Source organism: Phyllostomus hastatus, unplaced genomic scaffold, assembly GCF_019186645.2.
Source record: "Phyllostomus hastatus isolate PE091 unplaced genomic scaffold, TTU_PhHast_1.1 phas_contig_17, whole genome shotgun sequence".
Taxonomy (NCBI): Eukaryota; Metazoa; Chordata; class Mammalia; order Chiroptera; family Phyllostomidae; genus Phyllostomus; species Phyllostomus hastatus.
Window position 1 is genome coordinate 11,531,308 of NW_025333664.1, and position 17,677 is coordinate 11,548,984.

The 17,677-nt window shown below is 57.6% G+C and overlaps 1 protein-coding gene across 4 annotated transcripts in view; it reads right to left on the reverse strand.

Annotated features, from left to right (window-relative positions):
• Positions 1-390: 390 nt before the first annotated feature.
• Positions 391-17,677, reverse strand: part of PKIG (cAMP-dependent protein kinase inhibitor gamma) — a 72,219-nt gene continuing 54,932 nt past the window's right edge. For all 4 annotated transcript variants that reach the window (XM_045832579.1, XM_045832581.1, XM_045832580.1 and 1 more), the window contains 2 exons: positions 4,438-4,611; positions 391-1,155 (listed from right to left, as the gene is read on the reverse strand). In XM_045832579.1, coding sequence (XP_045688535.1) covers positions 1,073-1,155; positions 4,438-4,585 — 231 coding nt within the window. In that variant the 5' untranslated portion in view covers positions 4,586-4,611 and the 3' untranslated portion in view covers positions 391-1,072. The remainder of the gene's footprint in view (positions 1,156-4,437; positions 4,612-17,677) is intronic.

The following is a 17,677-nucleotide window of genomic DNA, read 5'->3' on the forward strand; positions in this document are numbered from 1 at the left end:
GAGAGCCCAGCAGGAGCCGTGGAGGGGGGGCCAGCGCTCCCCCACTGAGGGCGAGAGGGGCCCACAGCCTGGCCCCCCTGGAAGAAGCAAGGCTTCTCTTGAAGAGCCAGAGCCAGAGCCGGCTGCTTACACGCCCCCTGAACCCTCGATGCCTCTAGTCTAGGTTTTAAGGGGCAAACCTTCCTTCTGCGTTTCTGACACTGCAGACTGCGGAGAGAGAGGGAGAGAGGGAGGGAGAGAGCTCAGCCACCAGGCCTGGGAGCGGGGCTGGTTGCTGTGGGAGCCCCGGGCGGAGACAGAGCCCAGCTGACCAGCTGACTGTGGACTCGGGGGAACAAGGCCCAGCCCCCGCTTTTGCTGTTTAAAGGGGAAATAACCGTCTTAAACCAGTCACACAAATCATCGGCATTTATTTCCTGGGTCCCAGGTGTGATGCATCTTGGTAGAAAGAAAGGGCACGAAGTTGATCAGGTAGTTTGAGCACAAAAATCCCTTCCCGAAGAGCGGTCTGTGGAGCTCCCGGCGGGAGCCTCGGGGCGGCACAGACGCACAGGGCTTAGCTTAAAACGGCTTCCGAAAACCAAAAGTGAATTGATTGTCAGCTCCTTCCCTCTCTGCTGAAAAATGTTTAAAACTTTTTAAAAGTTTAAAAGCATTTTTTTACAAAAGAGATCAGACCCCCCCGACCTGGAAGGCCGGGTCTGGAGAGGAGGGGGCAGAGCCTGGCCCAGGCTGCCCGGGGTGGGGGTGGGGGGCCTTCCTGGGGGTGCTGCTCCCCCAGGCCAGCAGGGCCCGGCCCCCGAGTCCCAGTGCCCAACGAATAAATAACATCTTGGTGCTTTAGTGTCTTAGAGGTGTACCTGGGCACAGTGACGGGGTGGCAGCGGGGGCCAGTGGGGGTGGGCAGAGGGCCTTCCCAGGTCGGGGCCACAGTGGCCTCCGGGGTGCCTTTCGGTTTGGCCTTGTTTGCCTGGAACGTGGGCTCAGAGAAGAGGCTGTCGGCCAGTGCCGGCGCTCCTTGTCCCAGTGGGGACAGCAGGTCTCCCTTCCAGCCCCGCGGGCGAGGTCAGACTCAAGATGAGGTGGTCCCGTCGCTGCTGCTCTCGGGCTGGTTGCTGGCCTCCTTGTCTGGGGCGCTGGCCTCCGCCTGTCCTTCTGGAGGGAAGAGGAAGGGGAAGAGGGGCACACGCAGATGTGAAACGCAGGAGGAGATCTGGAAGGGCCCGAAGCGGCGACAGTGGGGGAGCCGGGGGACGCGCGGCAGGAGTGAATGGGGGTGGGGGGGCCGAAGGGAACTCCAGCCTGGCCTCTAACGCTCTAACACAAAGGAAACGCATGTGGTGTTACTGGTATAATTAATCAAGGCCAGGGCTCTGGATGGATGCTACCAGCAACAGGCCACGGGCTGCTGAGGGTCAAGATGCCTGTGCAGGTTCTCCAGCAGGAGAGGGCAAATGGGAGGCCCCACCACATGCCAGGCCTCGGCGCGCGGTCGTTCTCAGAGGACGTTCTCAGGCCAGCTCAGGGGAGCACCGGGGTGCGGCCTATGCCTGTTTCGCTGAGCGGTGTCCTCACCAGACCAGCCACACCGCAGCCCCAGCCTCTGTCTTCGCCCCCTTAGGCCGGGCCCTTCACATGACCGACCAGCACTGCCCTGGACCTCGCTCTGGGCAGCCCACACAGCAGCCTGGAGGGTGGTTGGGGGCACAAGCGAGGAAACCTGGGCACTGAGAAGCGAACTGGCCCGAGCTGAAGTGGTGGAGGGAGCCAGTGTCCTTTCTGTGAATTCCAGCTCCTGTCACGCAGCATTCTCGAGGCTTTAGAAAGGCCTCTCGTCGCCGGCACTGCCTCCCTGTGCCCTTGCGCTGCTGCCTTGGGAAGCGGGCGTGAGCAGTGGCAAGTGGTACGGGCAGAATCTGGACATCTGGCTCCCTGCCAGGCTACCTCCTGTCCTGGGTGGTAACTGCAGCAAAGGCTTGGTCCCAGAGGGTTCTTCTGGCCCCTCCAGAAGCCTGACAAACTGGACGGCACTTGGGGCAAATCCCTCAGCTGGCCGTCTATGGCGCCCTGCTTGGCACGGAGCTTCGGCCCGGCAAGCAGAAAGGATCTCGTCAGACTGCCCAGGATCTGTGCTCTGCCACCTCCTGGCTGTGGGGTCTCGGGCAGTTCACTGAATGTCTGAGCCTCTGTCTCCTGATCCATAACGTGAGGACGGTGACCCCTCTGACTGCCCAGGAGGGCTGTGCTGGGCCTGTGCGTGGCCATCTGACGCGTGGGAGGGTCTTAGCAATGGTGACGCTCCCTGTGGGCCGGTCCCAGCTCTCCTGGCCAGAGGAGAAGGTCCTGAAGCGCTTTCCTCACCAACCAGCACCCTCGGGCCTCCTGGGGCCAGTTTCAGAGCGCCAGCTGAAAGTGTTCTTGATCACACACTGCCTGGCAGGGTGCTGACCCCTTCACGCCTTGCTGCTGTTTCTCTCTCACTGTAAGGCCAAGCAAGGGAACGTTCGTGTCCCCGCATAAGCAAGCACCAGGGAAGGCAAGGGTTTGCACACAGCGTGCTGCGCATCAGCCTGCTGCGCATCAGCCTGCCGGGAAGCTTTAAGCACAGAGATTCCGAGCCAGGCCCGCGGACCCAGACCCTGTGGGCTCCCACTCCCTCGGTCGTCTGCGGGGCAGCACAGCCCGCAGGCCCGCTGGGGCAGCTCTCAGCACGAGGCCCGCCGGAGGAGGGCTCCTTGGCCGGTCTGGCCTGCACTCCACCCTGAGCGCCTCGATTCCTTGCAGTGAGCACTGTGCCTTTCTCAGGGCCCCTTCCGAGTGTCAGGCAGCCGCCCTGGCCAGGTGGCTCGGGTGGAGCAATGCCCTGTACACCAGAAAGGGTGTGGGTTTGATCCCCGGTTGGGGCACATACAGGTGGCAACCAATTGGTGTTTCTTCCATCGATAGTGTTTCTCTTTCTCGAAAACTCAATAAAAACATATCCTTGGGTGGGTGAGGGTTAAAAAAAAAGACTGCATGCAGCCAATGCGATCCAGATCGCTACAGGTCAGAGAGAGAACTTCTGCAGAAATGGCATGCCCCTTTGGACCCAGACGCTTCAGAGATTTCGAACTGGAGGGGAAACAGGTGTTGGAAGGGACTGGGTCCACGGACGAGGGGCTGCAGCTGCCGGCGCAGAGGGAGAGACAGTTCACCAGAGCTGAGGACACAGCAGCCCCGAGCACGAGCCCCCTGGCAGCATGCCCCGGCGGCAGCTGGTCTTTCGGCTGCAGAGAACGGCCACGGACCAGGCACCTCTACCGTGTTCCGAATGCTGCCAGGCACCGAGGACACAGGACTGATCCCGTGCAGAGAAGCTCACAGCCTAGAGAAGGGCGCTGGGCTCAGGGTGGTTCTGGGGGCAGGGCAAAGATGCGCCTCCCCTGCCCCAGGGGGATGCGGTCAGGGAGGCCTCGCAGCAGAGCAGTGGGGCTTCTGAGAATGAGCCGGGCAGGGGCGGGCAGGGAGAGCCAGACACAGGGCACAGTGTGCTCAGCCCTGCAAGGGGCTTTCAAGGAACAGAGGTGCTGCCCTGGCCGGTGTGGCTCGGTTGGGTGTCATCCCCAAAGCAAAAGGTCACCTGTTTGATTCCTGGTGGTTAGGTGCGCAGTTGTGCGGAACCAATAAGTAACGAATATATTTATATTTAAGTAAATATTAAAAAAGAGATAGAAGTGCTTTCCTCTGGCTGGATCAGAGGCACTGAGGGGGAAGGGCGAGGGGGGCCGGGGAGGTGAGCAGGGTGTCCATGGAGGCACCTGTGCCCAGGGGTGGGGGAGGGGCAGTGTGGGCTGCACGACTAGGAGGGCGAGCAGAACGAAGACAAAGACGGGGTGTGGGGCGGTGTGGTTCCTGGGGCGGGGTGCTGGGGGCAGCCCCGCTCTCATTCTGGGCTCACTTGTTGGTGACCCTGAGCAAGCCACCCAACTCCTCTGGGCCTATTTGTCCAGATAAGAAACATGATAGGCTTGGCTGCCGGTCCCCACAGAGTCTCCTCTGTTCTGTGGTCGGGAGGGGGAGAGGCAGGGGAGAAGGGGTGGTGGGGGATAGAAGGGGAGAGGGAGGGAGGAGGTCGGGGCCCCACAGGCAGCACAGAGGGGACCGCAGGTGCGGCTTTCTCCGATCACTCACTCAGCCTGTGGTTTCCACACACCTGCTCCTGCCGGCAGAACACAAGGCCCCGGCTCTCCTGGAGCTCGGATTTAAACCCAGGAGACCCCACCAGAGAGCCGAGGAGTCATGTGATTAGGGAGGGCCAATGACAGCCGCCCGGGAAAGCCCTCCTCAGCACCTGGTATCCGAGCCAGGGTGTGAGGCAGCAGCCACTAGGCTGCGGGCTGCGTTGGGCTGTGCCAGCGGGGAGTCAGGGGACCTGCCGAGTGCTGAAGGGGTTCTGACCTGCCCCCTCCAGTGCCAGCTCGCCCATGTCTCCGGCCAGCTTCCTCACGCTCACGGCCTCGGAGTCCCCCTGGATGTCAGGGACTGCGTTCCGACGGCCAGTCCGGTCACAGGAGATGAAGTCCGAGTAGGAGGACTCGACCTCCATCACGCCTGTCGCATCGCTCTTCAGGCCTGTGGGGACAAGGGCAGGAGGGCAGCAGGGGTGTCCAGGTGCATCCCGCAGGGAGGGCACGGCTCTGGCCCCCAGCACCGGAATGTTCCAACAGAATGGCAGTTACGGCCGTGACCACTGAAGACAGAGCAGAAAGCACAGAAAAGCTGCAAAGTGCACAATGTCCCTGAAATTTCACACCCAGAAAATCACTGATGTTTAAAGAACATCTTTGTCTTTGAGTCAAGTTATTATTGATAAATATCTCCACATCCCTCGCTATCACATGCCAGCCCTGACCCACGTGGCTCATCGGTTGAGCATTATCCTGCAAAGCAAAAGGTCGCTGGTTCAATTCCCAGCCAGGACATATATGCCTGGGTTGCGGGCCAGTCCCTGGCTGGGGTGTGTGCAAGAGGCAAACGATCTATCGGTGTCTATCTCTCTCCCCCCGCCCCCTTTCCCCCTCTCTAAAAAATAAATCTTAAAAACAAAAATCCGTGCCAGGCACTGGCGCAGTGCTGCAGATGCAGGAATGCATGGGTCAGCCATGGTCTCTGCCTTCAGCCCCCTCCGCCACCTCACACCTCTAATCACCAGGGTGCTCGGGCTTCTAGGGAGAAGGCAGGGCACTGGGTAACTGCCGGGGCCTGACCAAGGCCCGGGCCAGCGATTCGAGGAGGAGCAGGCGTCGCCAAGACAAGGAGTTGAGGGAACAGCACTGCTGGCTGGGGAACAGCACGTGTGAAGGCTCCGAGAGCGATGCAGGCACCGAGCTGGAGGACGAGGAGGGAGGGCAGGGGCAGGAGGGAGGGCAGGGGCACCTAGTACTCGGAGGAGCCGGGCGGGGCCGGCCACACCCGCAGCTCGGTCCTGCGGTGTGAGGCCAGGTTGTGAATGGCGGATCTGCATGTTCAGAGGTGGTCGGGGTGGAGCAGGGCCCAGGAAAGGGGAAAGCTGAGCTCCCGCAGAGGTCAGACAGGACAAAGATGGTGGGCGGGGGAAGGTGGCGGTGGTCGGATTCTAGCGGAAATCCGGAGGACGAATGGACAGGCCTCGGTGTCCGACTGACGGGAAGTGAGCCTTCTGGCGAGGGCAGACGGCGGAAGCGTGGTCTCCTGAGGTGCGGAGCAGCAGAGGAGGAGTAGTTTGGGGAGTGACGGTGGGTGAAGATGACAAGTTCTATTCAACCGCGTTAACTTTGAGATGCTTGCAAGCCCTCCAAGGGGGAGGGGAGGAGGAAGGGGGAGCCTAGAAACGCGATGGGGTACAGCATGGGGAGGGAAGACAGGACATTAGAGGTAACTGCTAAGAGAGCAGCTAACAGCCCTGGTGGCTGATCACAGAGCCTGGAGAGAGGAGAACCATGCACGTCAAGAAGGGCCATCTCGATTTTAAAAACTCTGGGGATCACACTACGCATTGCATTCTATAGCCCACTATTTGGAACACTCTAGAACGTGTCATTAAGGTTCCCTACCGATGACTTTTGCGCCTGCGTACTTGGGTGCACGACAATTTCATCTGCCCCTAGAAGTGAACGTGGGGAAGCTTTCCAGCCTCACACAATCCCAGACGGTAGTAGGTCTTTGTGCAAATCCTTAGAGATGTTCCCAGAAGTAGAACTGACAGGATAAAGGGAAGGAAAAAATAGTCTGAAGACACATTTCAAAGCTGCCTTCCCTCTTCCCGCCAAGATGGAGGCATAGGTAGACACACTGTGCCTCCTGGCACAACCAAAATAAGGGCAACAACAATTTAGAAACAAAATAACCACCAGAACTGACAGAAATTGAACTTGACAACCAAGGAATTAAAATAGACACATTCATCTGGGCCAGTAGGCGGGGTAGAGTCAGACGGCCAGGCAGAGAGGGGTCTTGGCACAAAAAGCAGTGCCACTGGGTGTGCATGGCACCCCAGGTGTGCAAGACGGCGACGGGCGGACCCAGCGAGGCAGTGATTGTGAAGCGAGGCGCTGCAAACAGGCGCTGGCTGACCGAGTGGTCCCACATTCGCGAGCAGATAAACCAGGCGAAACTGGGGAGCATGACAGACCATGCAGCCCAGGGTCCTAGGGCAGGGAAATAAAACCTCAAATCACCGACTGAAAACACCTGTGGGGGTTGAGGCGCAGGGAGAGACTCCCAGCCTCATGGGAGAGTTCACTGGAGAGACCCACAGGGTCCTAGAACGTGCACAAGCCCACCCACATGGGAATCAGCACCAGAAAGGCCCAGTTTGCTTGGGGGAAGCAGTGGAAGGGATTGAAATCTGACAGAGAGTGGAGTAAGTACCATTGTTCCCTCTCGGACCCCGCCCCCACATACAGCATCACAATCCAGTGGGTTGCCCTGCCCTGGTGAACACCTAAGGCTCTGCCCCTCATACATAACAAGAGTGACCAGACACCGCCCCCCCAACATGGCCCCAATGGAAGATCAGCTCAAGGCTCCACAGCAAATACAACTAAGTGACTAAGAGATAGCCAACCTATCAGATGCACAGTTCAAAACACTGGTGATCAGGATGCTCACAGAATTGGTTGATTTTGGTCACAAATTAGATGGAAAAATGAAGGCTACGCTACGTGAAATGAAGGAAAATGCACACAGAACCAATAGTGATGGGAAGAAAACTGGGACTCAAATCAATGCAGTGGACCAGAAGGAAGAAAGAAACAACTAAACAGAAAAGAATGGAGAAACAAGAATTCAAAAAAATGAGGAGAAGCTTAGGAACCTCCAGGACATCTTTAAACGTTCCAACATCTGAATTATAGGGGTACCAGAAGGGGGAGAGGAAGAGCAACAAGTGGAAAAGTTATTTGAACAAATAATGAAGGAGAACTTCCCCAATCTGGCAAAGGAAATAGACTTCCAGGAAGTCTAGGAAGCTCAGAGAGTCCCAAAGAAGCTGAATCCAAGGAGGAACACACCAAGGCACATCATACTTACATTACCCAGGATTAAAATGAAGGAGAGAATCCTAGAAGCAGCAAGAGATAAGGAGACAATCACCTACAAAGGAATTCCCATCAGACTGTCAGCTGATTTCTCAAAAAAGACCTTGCAGGCAAGAAGGGGCTGGAAAGAAGTATTCCAGGTCATGAAAGGCAAGGACCTACATCCCAGATTGCTCTATCCAGCAAAGCTTTCATTTAGAATGGAAGGGCAGATAAAGTGCTTCTCAGATAAAGTCAAGTTAAAGGAGTTCAACATCACCAAGCCCTTATTTTATGAAATGTTAAAGAGACTTATCTAAGAAAAAGAAAATAAAAAACATGTATAGTAAAATGAAAGCAAACTCATAATTATTAACAACCACACCTAAAACAAAAACAAACTAAGCAAACAACTAGAATAGGAACAGAACCACAGAAATGAAGATCACATGGAGGGTTTATCAGCAGGGGAGTGGGAGGAGGAGAGGGGGGAAAAGGTACGGAGAATTAGTATAGATGGTAGGTAGAAAACAGACAGGGGGAGGGCAAGAATAGTATGGGAAATGTAGAAGCTAAAGAACTTATGACACATGGACATGAACTAAAGGGGGGGAACGTAGGTGGGAGAGGGTGTGCAGGGTGGAGGGGGATGAGGGGATGGGGGAAATGGGACAACTGTAATAGCATAATCTATAAAATATATTTTAAAAAAAGGCTGCCTTCCCAACTGGCACAGAGGTACAGTTAAGGGTGCTGGCTGCCCGTGCGGCCAATAACCTGCGGACAGCGGAAGCCGGCCCTCCACACAGTCAGGTGCCCGACTGCCAGCTAACCCTGAGCAGTGCAGGTTTGAAATGCGTGGGTCACTTAAAAAGAAATCCACTTGCAAATGGACTCATGTAGTTCAAACCCACACTGTTCTGTTCGAGAGTCAACTGTATTTATGATGATGAAAAAATGAGGTACGGAACTTTATAAATTCATCACTGTCCCTACTTCTCTTCCCAGCAGCTGCACGTAAGATTGCCTGTTTACCTGCACCCTTGCCAACAAGCACTGCTATTACATGAGACCCTGTGGCCTGCTCGGGGGACTGGAGTGTCTCTCGCCGACCACCTGTGATTTCTCTGAAGGCAATCGGACCACGCGGGCACCGCCTGGGCCCTGCCCACTTCGCAGAGCCTGCTTTGGGACGTGGGAGGGGTCTAAGCCGCTGGCCTGACCACACACGTTCAGAGTCCTCCTGGGCGGGGTGCGTCCAGCGAATCCCGGTTGTAGACACACGCAGGCAAAACCCCAGCGTTCTCCGCAGTGTGAGGACGCTCACCGCGTGTGGTCAGCGGGCGAACCGCAGGGGGCCCTCTGAGTGTCCAGCAGGAGGCCAGGCACGACACGAACTACAGTGTACTTATAAAAAAGAGATGCGCCAGATGGACCTGCACTGATACAGCAAGGGCTCTGAGATAAACTGCTAGTTGAAAAATGTAGGTTGCAAAACAGGGTCTAAAATAAAACCCAGTTTCTGTGGTGAAAGAGCAGATACAGGCAGGAAAAAACCCTGCCAAGTGTGATTCTTTGCAACTAAGGGGAACTTTCACTCCGAAGACTGTATTTTTGTAAAGGCGGCAGTTCTCACGCGCCCAGGCTATCGTGTGATGCTTCCAGCAGGCGGCTGATGTCAGTCAGCAGCACGCGCCTGAAAGCGCGGGGGTGGGGGGCTCAGGGAATGCGTGTGTGTGTGTGTGTGTGTGTGTGTGTGTGTACCTGAGAGAAGGGGGGGGGAGCAGGAGGCAGAGGGGTTAGGATGGAGAGGGGAGGTGGGGAGAGGGAGGGAGAGGAGCGGGGGAAGGGAGAGAAGGAGGGGGGTGGGGGGAGAGGAGCTGTTGGCCAGTACGGAGGGCTGGAACCACATCTCCCAACGCCTTGCTCAGAAGGGACACCTGAAAAATACATCAGAGCACTCAGAGATCAGGCATGGGAGATAGGGAGGTGTCCAGGAGTAGAGAGAAGAGGGTGACCCTGTGTTGTGAACCTGGTCCTGCCACCAGACCTAGGGCAGGACTCTGGGGTTCCGTTCCGACTCGGGCGATCCCCCAGAGCTCCAGCAGAGGGCGAGCCCAGCCTGCCTTGCTCCCGGCTGCCTCCTGGGAAAGAGGCAGCCCAGCTTTGTGCTTTGGCTCCTCCTCAGCAGGGAACAAACAACAACAAAAAACCTCTGAAATCCCAGGGGCGGGTCCTTCTGCAGGTCACAGAAGTTTCACCCCTGCACTCTCCCTCTGGGTGAAATGCTCAAAGCTTCAGAACAGGGGAACGGCAGCAGCAGTAACAGCAGCATAAAAATCACCATAATTCTAACACTAAGGAAAGGTAACATTTACCATGGCATTACATATGTTTCCCATACTGCGCTGACTCAACTGCCCCACAGCTCTCTGAGGTCAGCGAGGGGTGCGCGCAACCATGACTCAGAAAGGCCCCGGGCGCCCGGGCTCATTCTCCACGTGGTTCCTGCTGCCGGCAGGAAGGGACAGGCCCGCGCAGGCCGCGCTGTCTCCCGGCACCGTTTCCTGAGCTCTTTTCCTCCAACCACAATGTTGGCTCCACGAGAATGAGGGTTTTTATTTGGATTTCTTCTTCTTTTTTTTTAATTGTAACTTGAGGCCATGCCCATTGATTTTCTAGAGAGGGGAGACGGGAGAGAAACATTGATGCAAGAAACACCAGTTGGTTGCCTCTCCCATGCACTCCAATCTGGGACTGAACCTGCAACCTAGACGTGTGCCCTGACTGGGAATTGAACCTGCGGCTTTCTGGTTCACCGGAGGATGCTCCAACTGAGCCACACCAGCTGGGGCTTCGTCTGGGTCTTCACCAGGCTGGACTGAAAGGCCCAGTCCTGGGAGCTGAGCCCACGGGCTCCGGCAGCTCCACACTCAGATTCCCCACCACACAGTGAGCAGATAGATGCTCAGTAAACAACTTCAGGTTAAATCTGCACCTGTCTGTCCCTCCATCCCTCTCTCCCCGTCTGCAGGGACAACGACAACTCGACTCTGTCCCGGGACTGGGCGGGAGGCCCCTGTGCCCCAGAGGCTGCTGTGCCGATGCTGTCGTCTGGTATCTCCCGGATCTGACACCCTGGGATGAAGTTACAGCTCCATCTACTAAAGGGAACAGACACCCTGGGCCTTGGCTCCCCCCCTTGCCCGGCTGACCTTACAAGCTGCCGGCTGCAGGAAGCTGGCACTCCTGGGGCCAAGAGGGAAGTGTGCCGAGCTCAGAGCACAATCCTGGAAAACACCAGCCCAGCCAAGGAGCTCCAGCTGCGCCCCCCACCCCCTCAGGGGACGGGGCCCCAAGGGCGGGTCTGGGCTGTGCCTCTCCTCTCAGCACAGGGTTCATTCACTTTTCTCATTTGTATTCTTCCCTCACTCTCTCCTCTTTAAAGCCAATAGCAAATGTGGAAATAAAGAATCCTCAGAGCTGGAAATCGCGCCAGGAAATGGCCATCTCAGACTGTTAACGAGAGTGTAAATGGGCAGGGCCTCTCTGGGGAGTGACTCGACAAGATGCAGCAAGAAGCCTTGACTTTTTCCCGTTCCCTTGAACCACTGAATCAGTACGTCCGCTAAGGCAGCTCACAATGACTTATTCTAAGAAGATCATCCAGGTTGTGCATAAAGACAAACGCACGGAGATGTTCACCACAGTGGAATGTGTAGCAGCCAGACACTGCAGACATTGCAATGCACTCCAGAATGGACATGCGCAATGGCCGTTAATATCCCTAACAGACCCGGGGGGACGTTCACGCATGTTGTTGAGTGAAGAAGAATCTCAACGCTGTGATCACGTATACTGACACTCAGTTATGAGTGACTTAAACACTCTTTGTGCTTTCTAAATTTTTACAGTGAACACATCCACTGTATTTTAAAAACATGTCACTTTTGAACGTGTGTGCACATGGTGTAACACTTACAAGATATGACAGGGAGAGAGTGGGCAGGCGGCCTCCCCTCAGACACGCCCAGAGGCAGGCCCTGCCCTGCGGTCCCCCCCCCCCCCCCAGATGCTCATCTTCCCTCGTTGCCTTCCTCCCTCCCTTCCTCCTTCTTATTTAAAACAGAAAGCTGTTTTCATCTTGGTTTTTTTTCCCCCCATTTACAAATATGAAGGAAAGCAGTGATCATATCGATTAAGAAAGCATTTAGTATGGTCCGTTTTTGATGGGTGATATCAACAGAACTGCCCTTTGGACATTTTTGTTCAGCTCCTTTGCTTTCACTGTTTAATGGCGCACAGTCGGCCGAAACTCAGACTTCGCTCTCCTGTGTTCACCGGTCCTGGTGGAGCGTCAGTGCCACAGAGGCGGTGACGCGGGCCGGCCGGCATGCGCACTGCGGTGTCCGAGAGGCCTGGCCCAGAGCTGAGGCTCAGTGAACTCTCGATGGATGAGGGATGCTCTAGACCCCGGGGCGGAAGGAGCCAGGGGTGCGCAGCCCTGCATCGCAGCGGTGGCCAGAGGTCTGGCTCAGGCTCTAAGCAGGAGGGTGACCCCTGATGAGTCCCTTCCGCTCCCCCAGCTGCCTCTCCCCCGTCTGAACAGTGAAGGCTGAATCATAATTACTCAGTCTCTTCTAGTCCCGACATTCCATCCGTCCCTCTGTCCGCTCAGTCAGTGTTTCCTGAGCACCTTCCACACACCAGGCACTGTGCCCAGTGTGGGGTATTCACGGAAGCCTAGAAAGACATTCGGACAATTTGAAAGGGGAAACACGCACCGACCAGGTAAAGGAGTCTATCGTCACAGGCTGTGCTGAGTGCTGTGGAAGAAGAGAACAGGGTCCTCGGAGGGTGGATGTGTCCAAGGTCCCACGTTCGGGGCAGGCCTTCTCAAGGAGGGGGCCCTGGGCTGCGATCTACAGAGAAGGTGGGTGGAGGGCGATCCGGGCAGAGCCAACAGACTGCCTGGGTCTGTGGCAACCCAGTGTCTCCTGTCTCAGCTCGAGCCCCCCACAGTGAACAGGAGGGACACGTCTTCCCTCTCCTTCATCCTCAGGGGGTCTGGGTGCCTTCCTGGGGTCTGGACCCCTGAGAGGCACCTGAGTGACCCCGAATGCCCGGGTCAGAAGGGAAGAGCCCTCCACTCCCTCGGCGGCCCAGGACCGGAGGCTGCGGCTCCTACAGGTGCCTGCTCGGGTGCTGCCAGGGTTCCCCGCAGAAGCTGCCTTCTCCCCTCGGTTCCTCCCGTTCCCCCAGCCCTGCGAACCAAAGAAGCTCCCGACTCTGCCAAAACCTACACAGTCCGTTCCAAGTCTGCAGCTACTAGCCCTCAGCACGCAGGCAGATTCCATTACAGCTCCGAACTGTTTTCCAAATATACCAGAAAGGTCATTTCCTGTTTTTTTTCCTTCTTAAAAATTAAACATTTGCAGAGACCATACAGAAAGAAAGGAGACGGTTTTGCAGAGGACACAAAGCAGAGTGGGACACGGTCCTGTGGGAGAAGCCTCCTGGGGGGTGGGGCAGACGTTCTCTGAAGTTTCTCTGGGCGAAGGGGGTGTTGTGCGAGGCTGACGGCTGCCCCAGGGCCCACTGCGCTGGCATGCCTCCCACTCAATAGGCACGGCTTGTCTCTGCAATGGGCAGCCAGAGCTGCAGAGCCACTGGGCGAGCAGAGATGTTGGGGCCCCAGACCAAGCACATTCTTCGAGCCTGGGAATGGGCGGGGCAGCTGGTGCTAGCTGCCGCTGCAGCCTGCTGGGGACCGGCACCACGCTCCGCCTGGCGCCTTAGGGGCACATCCAGCTTGAAGTCACCAGAGAGGTGCCCGTCTCCTGCCAGGACAGTACCGACTGTCCATTCAGAGAGTGGCTCCTTAGTGCGACTTGGCCTAGAAACAGCCAGGCAGGGCCCTGGCCTGGGGAGGAGTGGGGAATGGGGTGAGACCTGCAGCCCCAGTGTGGGCAGTGGGGACACAAGCCATGGGAGTCCTCCTGGGGAGGAGGTGAGGGCAGGGTGCTGCAGCCACTTCCAGACCGCCAGTCCCCAGGGACACCATTCTGTCCCTCCAGGGGCTTCCAGACACCACAGCCCCTGGGCCTCTGCACAAGTGCCTCCCCCATTAGGGACCTCTGTGTTCGTGGCCCTTGGGACCAGCCCCCTCCTCTTCTGTTTATTTACTCCGCGGGATTCTTAACCTTTCCCTAAATGGGATGCTGAGACAATTCCCAAATAGCCTCAGGCCCATCACCAGAGCTTGAGATTTGAGAACCTAACTGCCTGTTTAGCAGGCCCCTCCCCTATCTGGCCAGCGGGTCCAAGTTCGCCTGTCACATCACAAGACTGCTCCCTCTGGCCCTCCCAGCTCTGCAGGGCACCCGCTGCCCAGGCTGCTCCATCAAGCTGGCAACCTGGAGCTGCCTGGGGGCCCCGCCTCCTTCACCATCCCTCGGAGTCCAGCACTGGGTCCTGTCACTTCCACCAGCAAGACAGGGTCCTGTCACTTCCACCTGCAAAACGGAGTCCCCCTCCCCTCACCAGCTCTGTTTCCCACCAGCACCCTCATCACATCCCTGCCTCCCCCTTGGCCTTCGCCCACGCTCTGTTCTCTACACAAGCAGCCAGGGCGATGCTCTCAGATCAGGCATCGGGTCACGTGACTCCCTGCTTCGTTCAACCCCGGATGCTCTTCCATCCACATCTGGCGAAGTTCAAAGTGCACGCCAGCCCCTGAGATCCTGCATGGCTCTGGCCTGGCTTCCTCTGTGACCTTCTGCCTCATTTTCACTCTCTTCTTGGCCCGTTTTGCTCTGACCAAACCGGCCCCTCTTTAATTCCTCAAGACAGCTAAGCTCTTCCTGCCCTCCGGGTCCCCACGAGACTGTTCCCTCTGCCTAGAACATCCTCTGCCATCCTGCTCTTTACAGAGCCTCATCCGTGGATTCTAGGCCTTGACTTTTCACGTCTTCCTGCTCCAGGGCCCCGGCGTGGGGGCTCTGCAGGGAGCGAAGCCTCCAGAACCCCTCTGCCCACCACCACAGCACGCCGGGAAGGCCTGGCTGGAGTCTTCCGAGGTGCAGTGGGCACAGCAAGGACAGCGGGGTCACCCCACCTTCTGCCCTGACAGCTGAGTGACTGACCTGCCTGCTGATACCTCTGCTATGAAACAGGGGTGTCACAAGGGCCTTGAAAGGGGGCTGGGGGGTGACCCAGCACTCGTGGAGCCCTCGCTGCGTGCCAGGCTGCACTGAGCATCCTACAGCCAAAAGACCTCAACCCCACAGCAGCTCCAGGAGCAGCAGGTGCCCCCGTTCCCGGCCTCCAGAAGAGGGCGCTGGAGCACAGAGAGGGGAGACAGCTTGCCCCAGGTCACGTGCCCACTGAGTCTGGAGCAGGGTTGAGCCTGAGCTACCCGGCTTGGAGGCACGGGAATGAACTAGCATCATGCCTGGCACATAATTAGGGTCTTTTAAAAAGTGTCCATTCCCTTCTCTCCCCTTTTTTCTCCTCTATTCCCAACCGTGTAATAAGGCATTCCTGAAGGAAGAACGAGAAAGCAGTTGAAGTCCCAAGAAAACAGTTGACAATACGGGTGGAAACGTACACCCAGGAGTGTTTTACCCTTGCTCGCGCAAAACTCTGTTTAGAGGGTTAAGAACCTTTCTAGTGGTGCTAGCATCTCTGAATCGTGCCACCAAGTTCTATTTTTTGTCTAACTTCACAGCAGTGGTAAAATCGTTACTTGGGGTACAAATGTCACAGCTCTGACCCCCCAACAGCTACACCTCCCCCTGTGGCGGGGTGGGGTGCCCGCAGAGTGGGCCTGGGGCCTGGGGCAAGGACGCAGATCTGCAGTCCCCGACAGCCTGCGCCTCCAAGAGGGCTCTGGAAGGGGGCCACGGGGGCTCTGGAAGGGGGCCACGGGGGCTCTGGAAGGGGGCCACGGGGGCTCTGGAGGGGGCCGCACGGGCCAGCCGAATCACTGCTTGGAGCCCGTGCCGGGCGGCCCTGGTCTCCCGCTGCTCACACATCGTGAAAACTTGGTGAGGGCTCGGCTAGAAGGCGTGGGTCCCAGGGATTGGCAGTTCCCATCGCAGCGGGGAGGGGGGAGGGGGAGGCGGGAAGGGAAACGGAGGTCGTTTCCAAGCAGGACAGCCGAAGCCCAGGGCCCGGTCTGAGCTGCGGCCCTGCTGATGCCAGACTGGGCGCCTCCAGTGAGGCTCTTCCCCTCGGACCTCGGGGGTTCGGAGTGTGGAATGCCGGGGTGAACGGGCCTCTCCGTGGTGGCTCCGAAACATGACTGGAATTCTCTGACATTCCTCCTAGGAAGAGGTGAACTGAATGAGCTGGCCTTGGTGACCTGCTTCTGGCTAAGGCACAGGTGGCACACACAAGGCCCGCGGGCCGAATCCGGCCCTCCACTTGGTTTTATCTGGCCCGGCACTTTGTTTCTACCTGGTGGCAGCGCTGAGCTCTCACTTAAACTGTTAAGGAGTAGTTACATGTATACAGTCCTAAAATGACATTCAAAGTGCCCTTTGAAGGCAACCTCGAGGCCGAGGTGGCCCTGGGGAAAATGGGTGTGACACCCCTGGACTAAGGGAATGCGTCTGCTGTGACCTCCAAGACGAGGTTGGAAACGGCCACCGGGCCTCCGCCCGGCTGGCTCTCTGCAGGCTTGTTTCTGGAGCTTCGTGCCACACCTGGGGAACCCGAGGCCGCGCCGCGCTGCGCTGCGAGGACGCCCTGCGAGCCCCCCACAGGGCCGGCATCCAGAGTCCTGAGCTCGCACGGAGAGATGCGCAGCAGCTCCCAGTTGCGCTGGCCCCGAACTGCTCCAGCGCAGCCACGGTCTGACTGCAACCGCGTGAGAGATCCAGCAAGGCCTAGCCAAGCTGCTCCCAAATTCCTGCCCACAGAAGCCACGGAAGACAGTGAGCGCCGGCGGCGGCAGTTCCCGACCACCGAGAACTGGGGGTGACGGGCGCCCAGCTCTGGGGCCCCTTCTCCAGTTTCTCAGAATTCCACAGCAAGCACGCCCTTCCCCACTGTGGGGAAGGAAGAGGTGTCATCTCTCTAAAATTAATGAATCCGTCTGTTCATTCAGGCCATGAAATCTGTCGCTCGGTGTGTACCAGGCTTGGGATGAGACGCCGTGGACACGAAGACAGTGAAGCAGAGCACCGCCGTGCCCTTGAGGAAGTTCCTGGTGCAGTCGGGGAGCCCACGTTCACCGACTGTGCACGGGACCCCAACCCCGGGCTCGGTGTTCCAGCCCCCACCCCCACCTCCACCTCCAGGCTCTGAGCCTTCGTGGGGGCTGCCAGCGCCCAGCCCGTGTCCTGTGTGACTCCCAGAGGCCCAGGACAGAGATTCCTCGGCCTGAACACCCTCCTCTCCGACCCAGCAGGAGAGAAGACCTCCTTGTTTTGCCTCTTGCAGCACTTGTAATGCATTCAATAGAGAATACGTGTGGCCGTCTCCCGGGAGCCAGGCCTGACGCAAGTACGGATACGCTTGCTCAACATCCGCCTTCCCGGTGGTTCCCAGAGGGCAGGTCCCCTGCCTCTCCCGTTTGTCTCTGTGTCCCTAGCACAGCTCCTGACACACAGAAGATGCAGAATAGACTCGTATGAATGGATGAACAAGCCAGCAGACAAAGTAAGAACTTCAGGACATTCACCCTCCAAAGCCAGTGATTGAAATAGCCACCTGGGTCCTGGCTCCTGACCAAATAAGCAACAACAGTGATGACAAAGTAAAAACGGCCACCTCGAATGGGACGTCTATCCTGCGCGTGAGACCTGGTGACAAGTGCTGTCCATGTGCCGTCTTCCGTGCGCTCCCCTGTAGCCCAGCACGAGCAGGTCCCTCGTGCACACAGCTGGGGCGCACTGGCCCCAGACTCACACCCAGGACTGGCTGGCTCCCAGGTCCCAGGCCTCGATGGTGGCATCTCTCTTTGGCTCAGGGAAGCAGAGTGTGCCGAAGCCCTAGAAAAAGGTGAGCTTAAAGGGGCAGAAGTGGCAGGGGGAGACTGCCTGGAGAAGAAAAGGGGGGTCTCCTTGTTTCCCATTCACGCCCGCCCCACCGAGTCGCCTGACCGGCTAGAGCTAGATGCTGGCGCTGAGATTTCC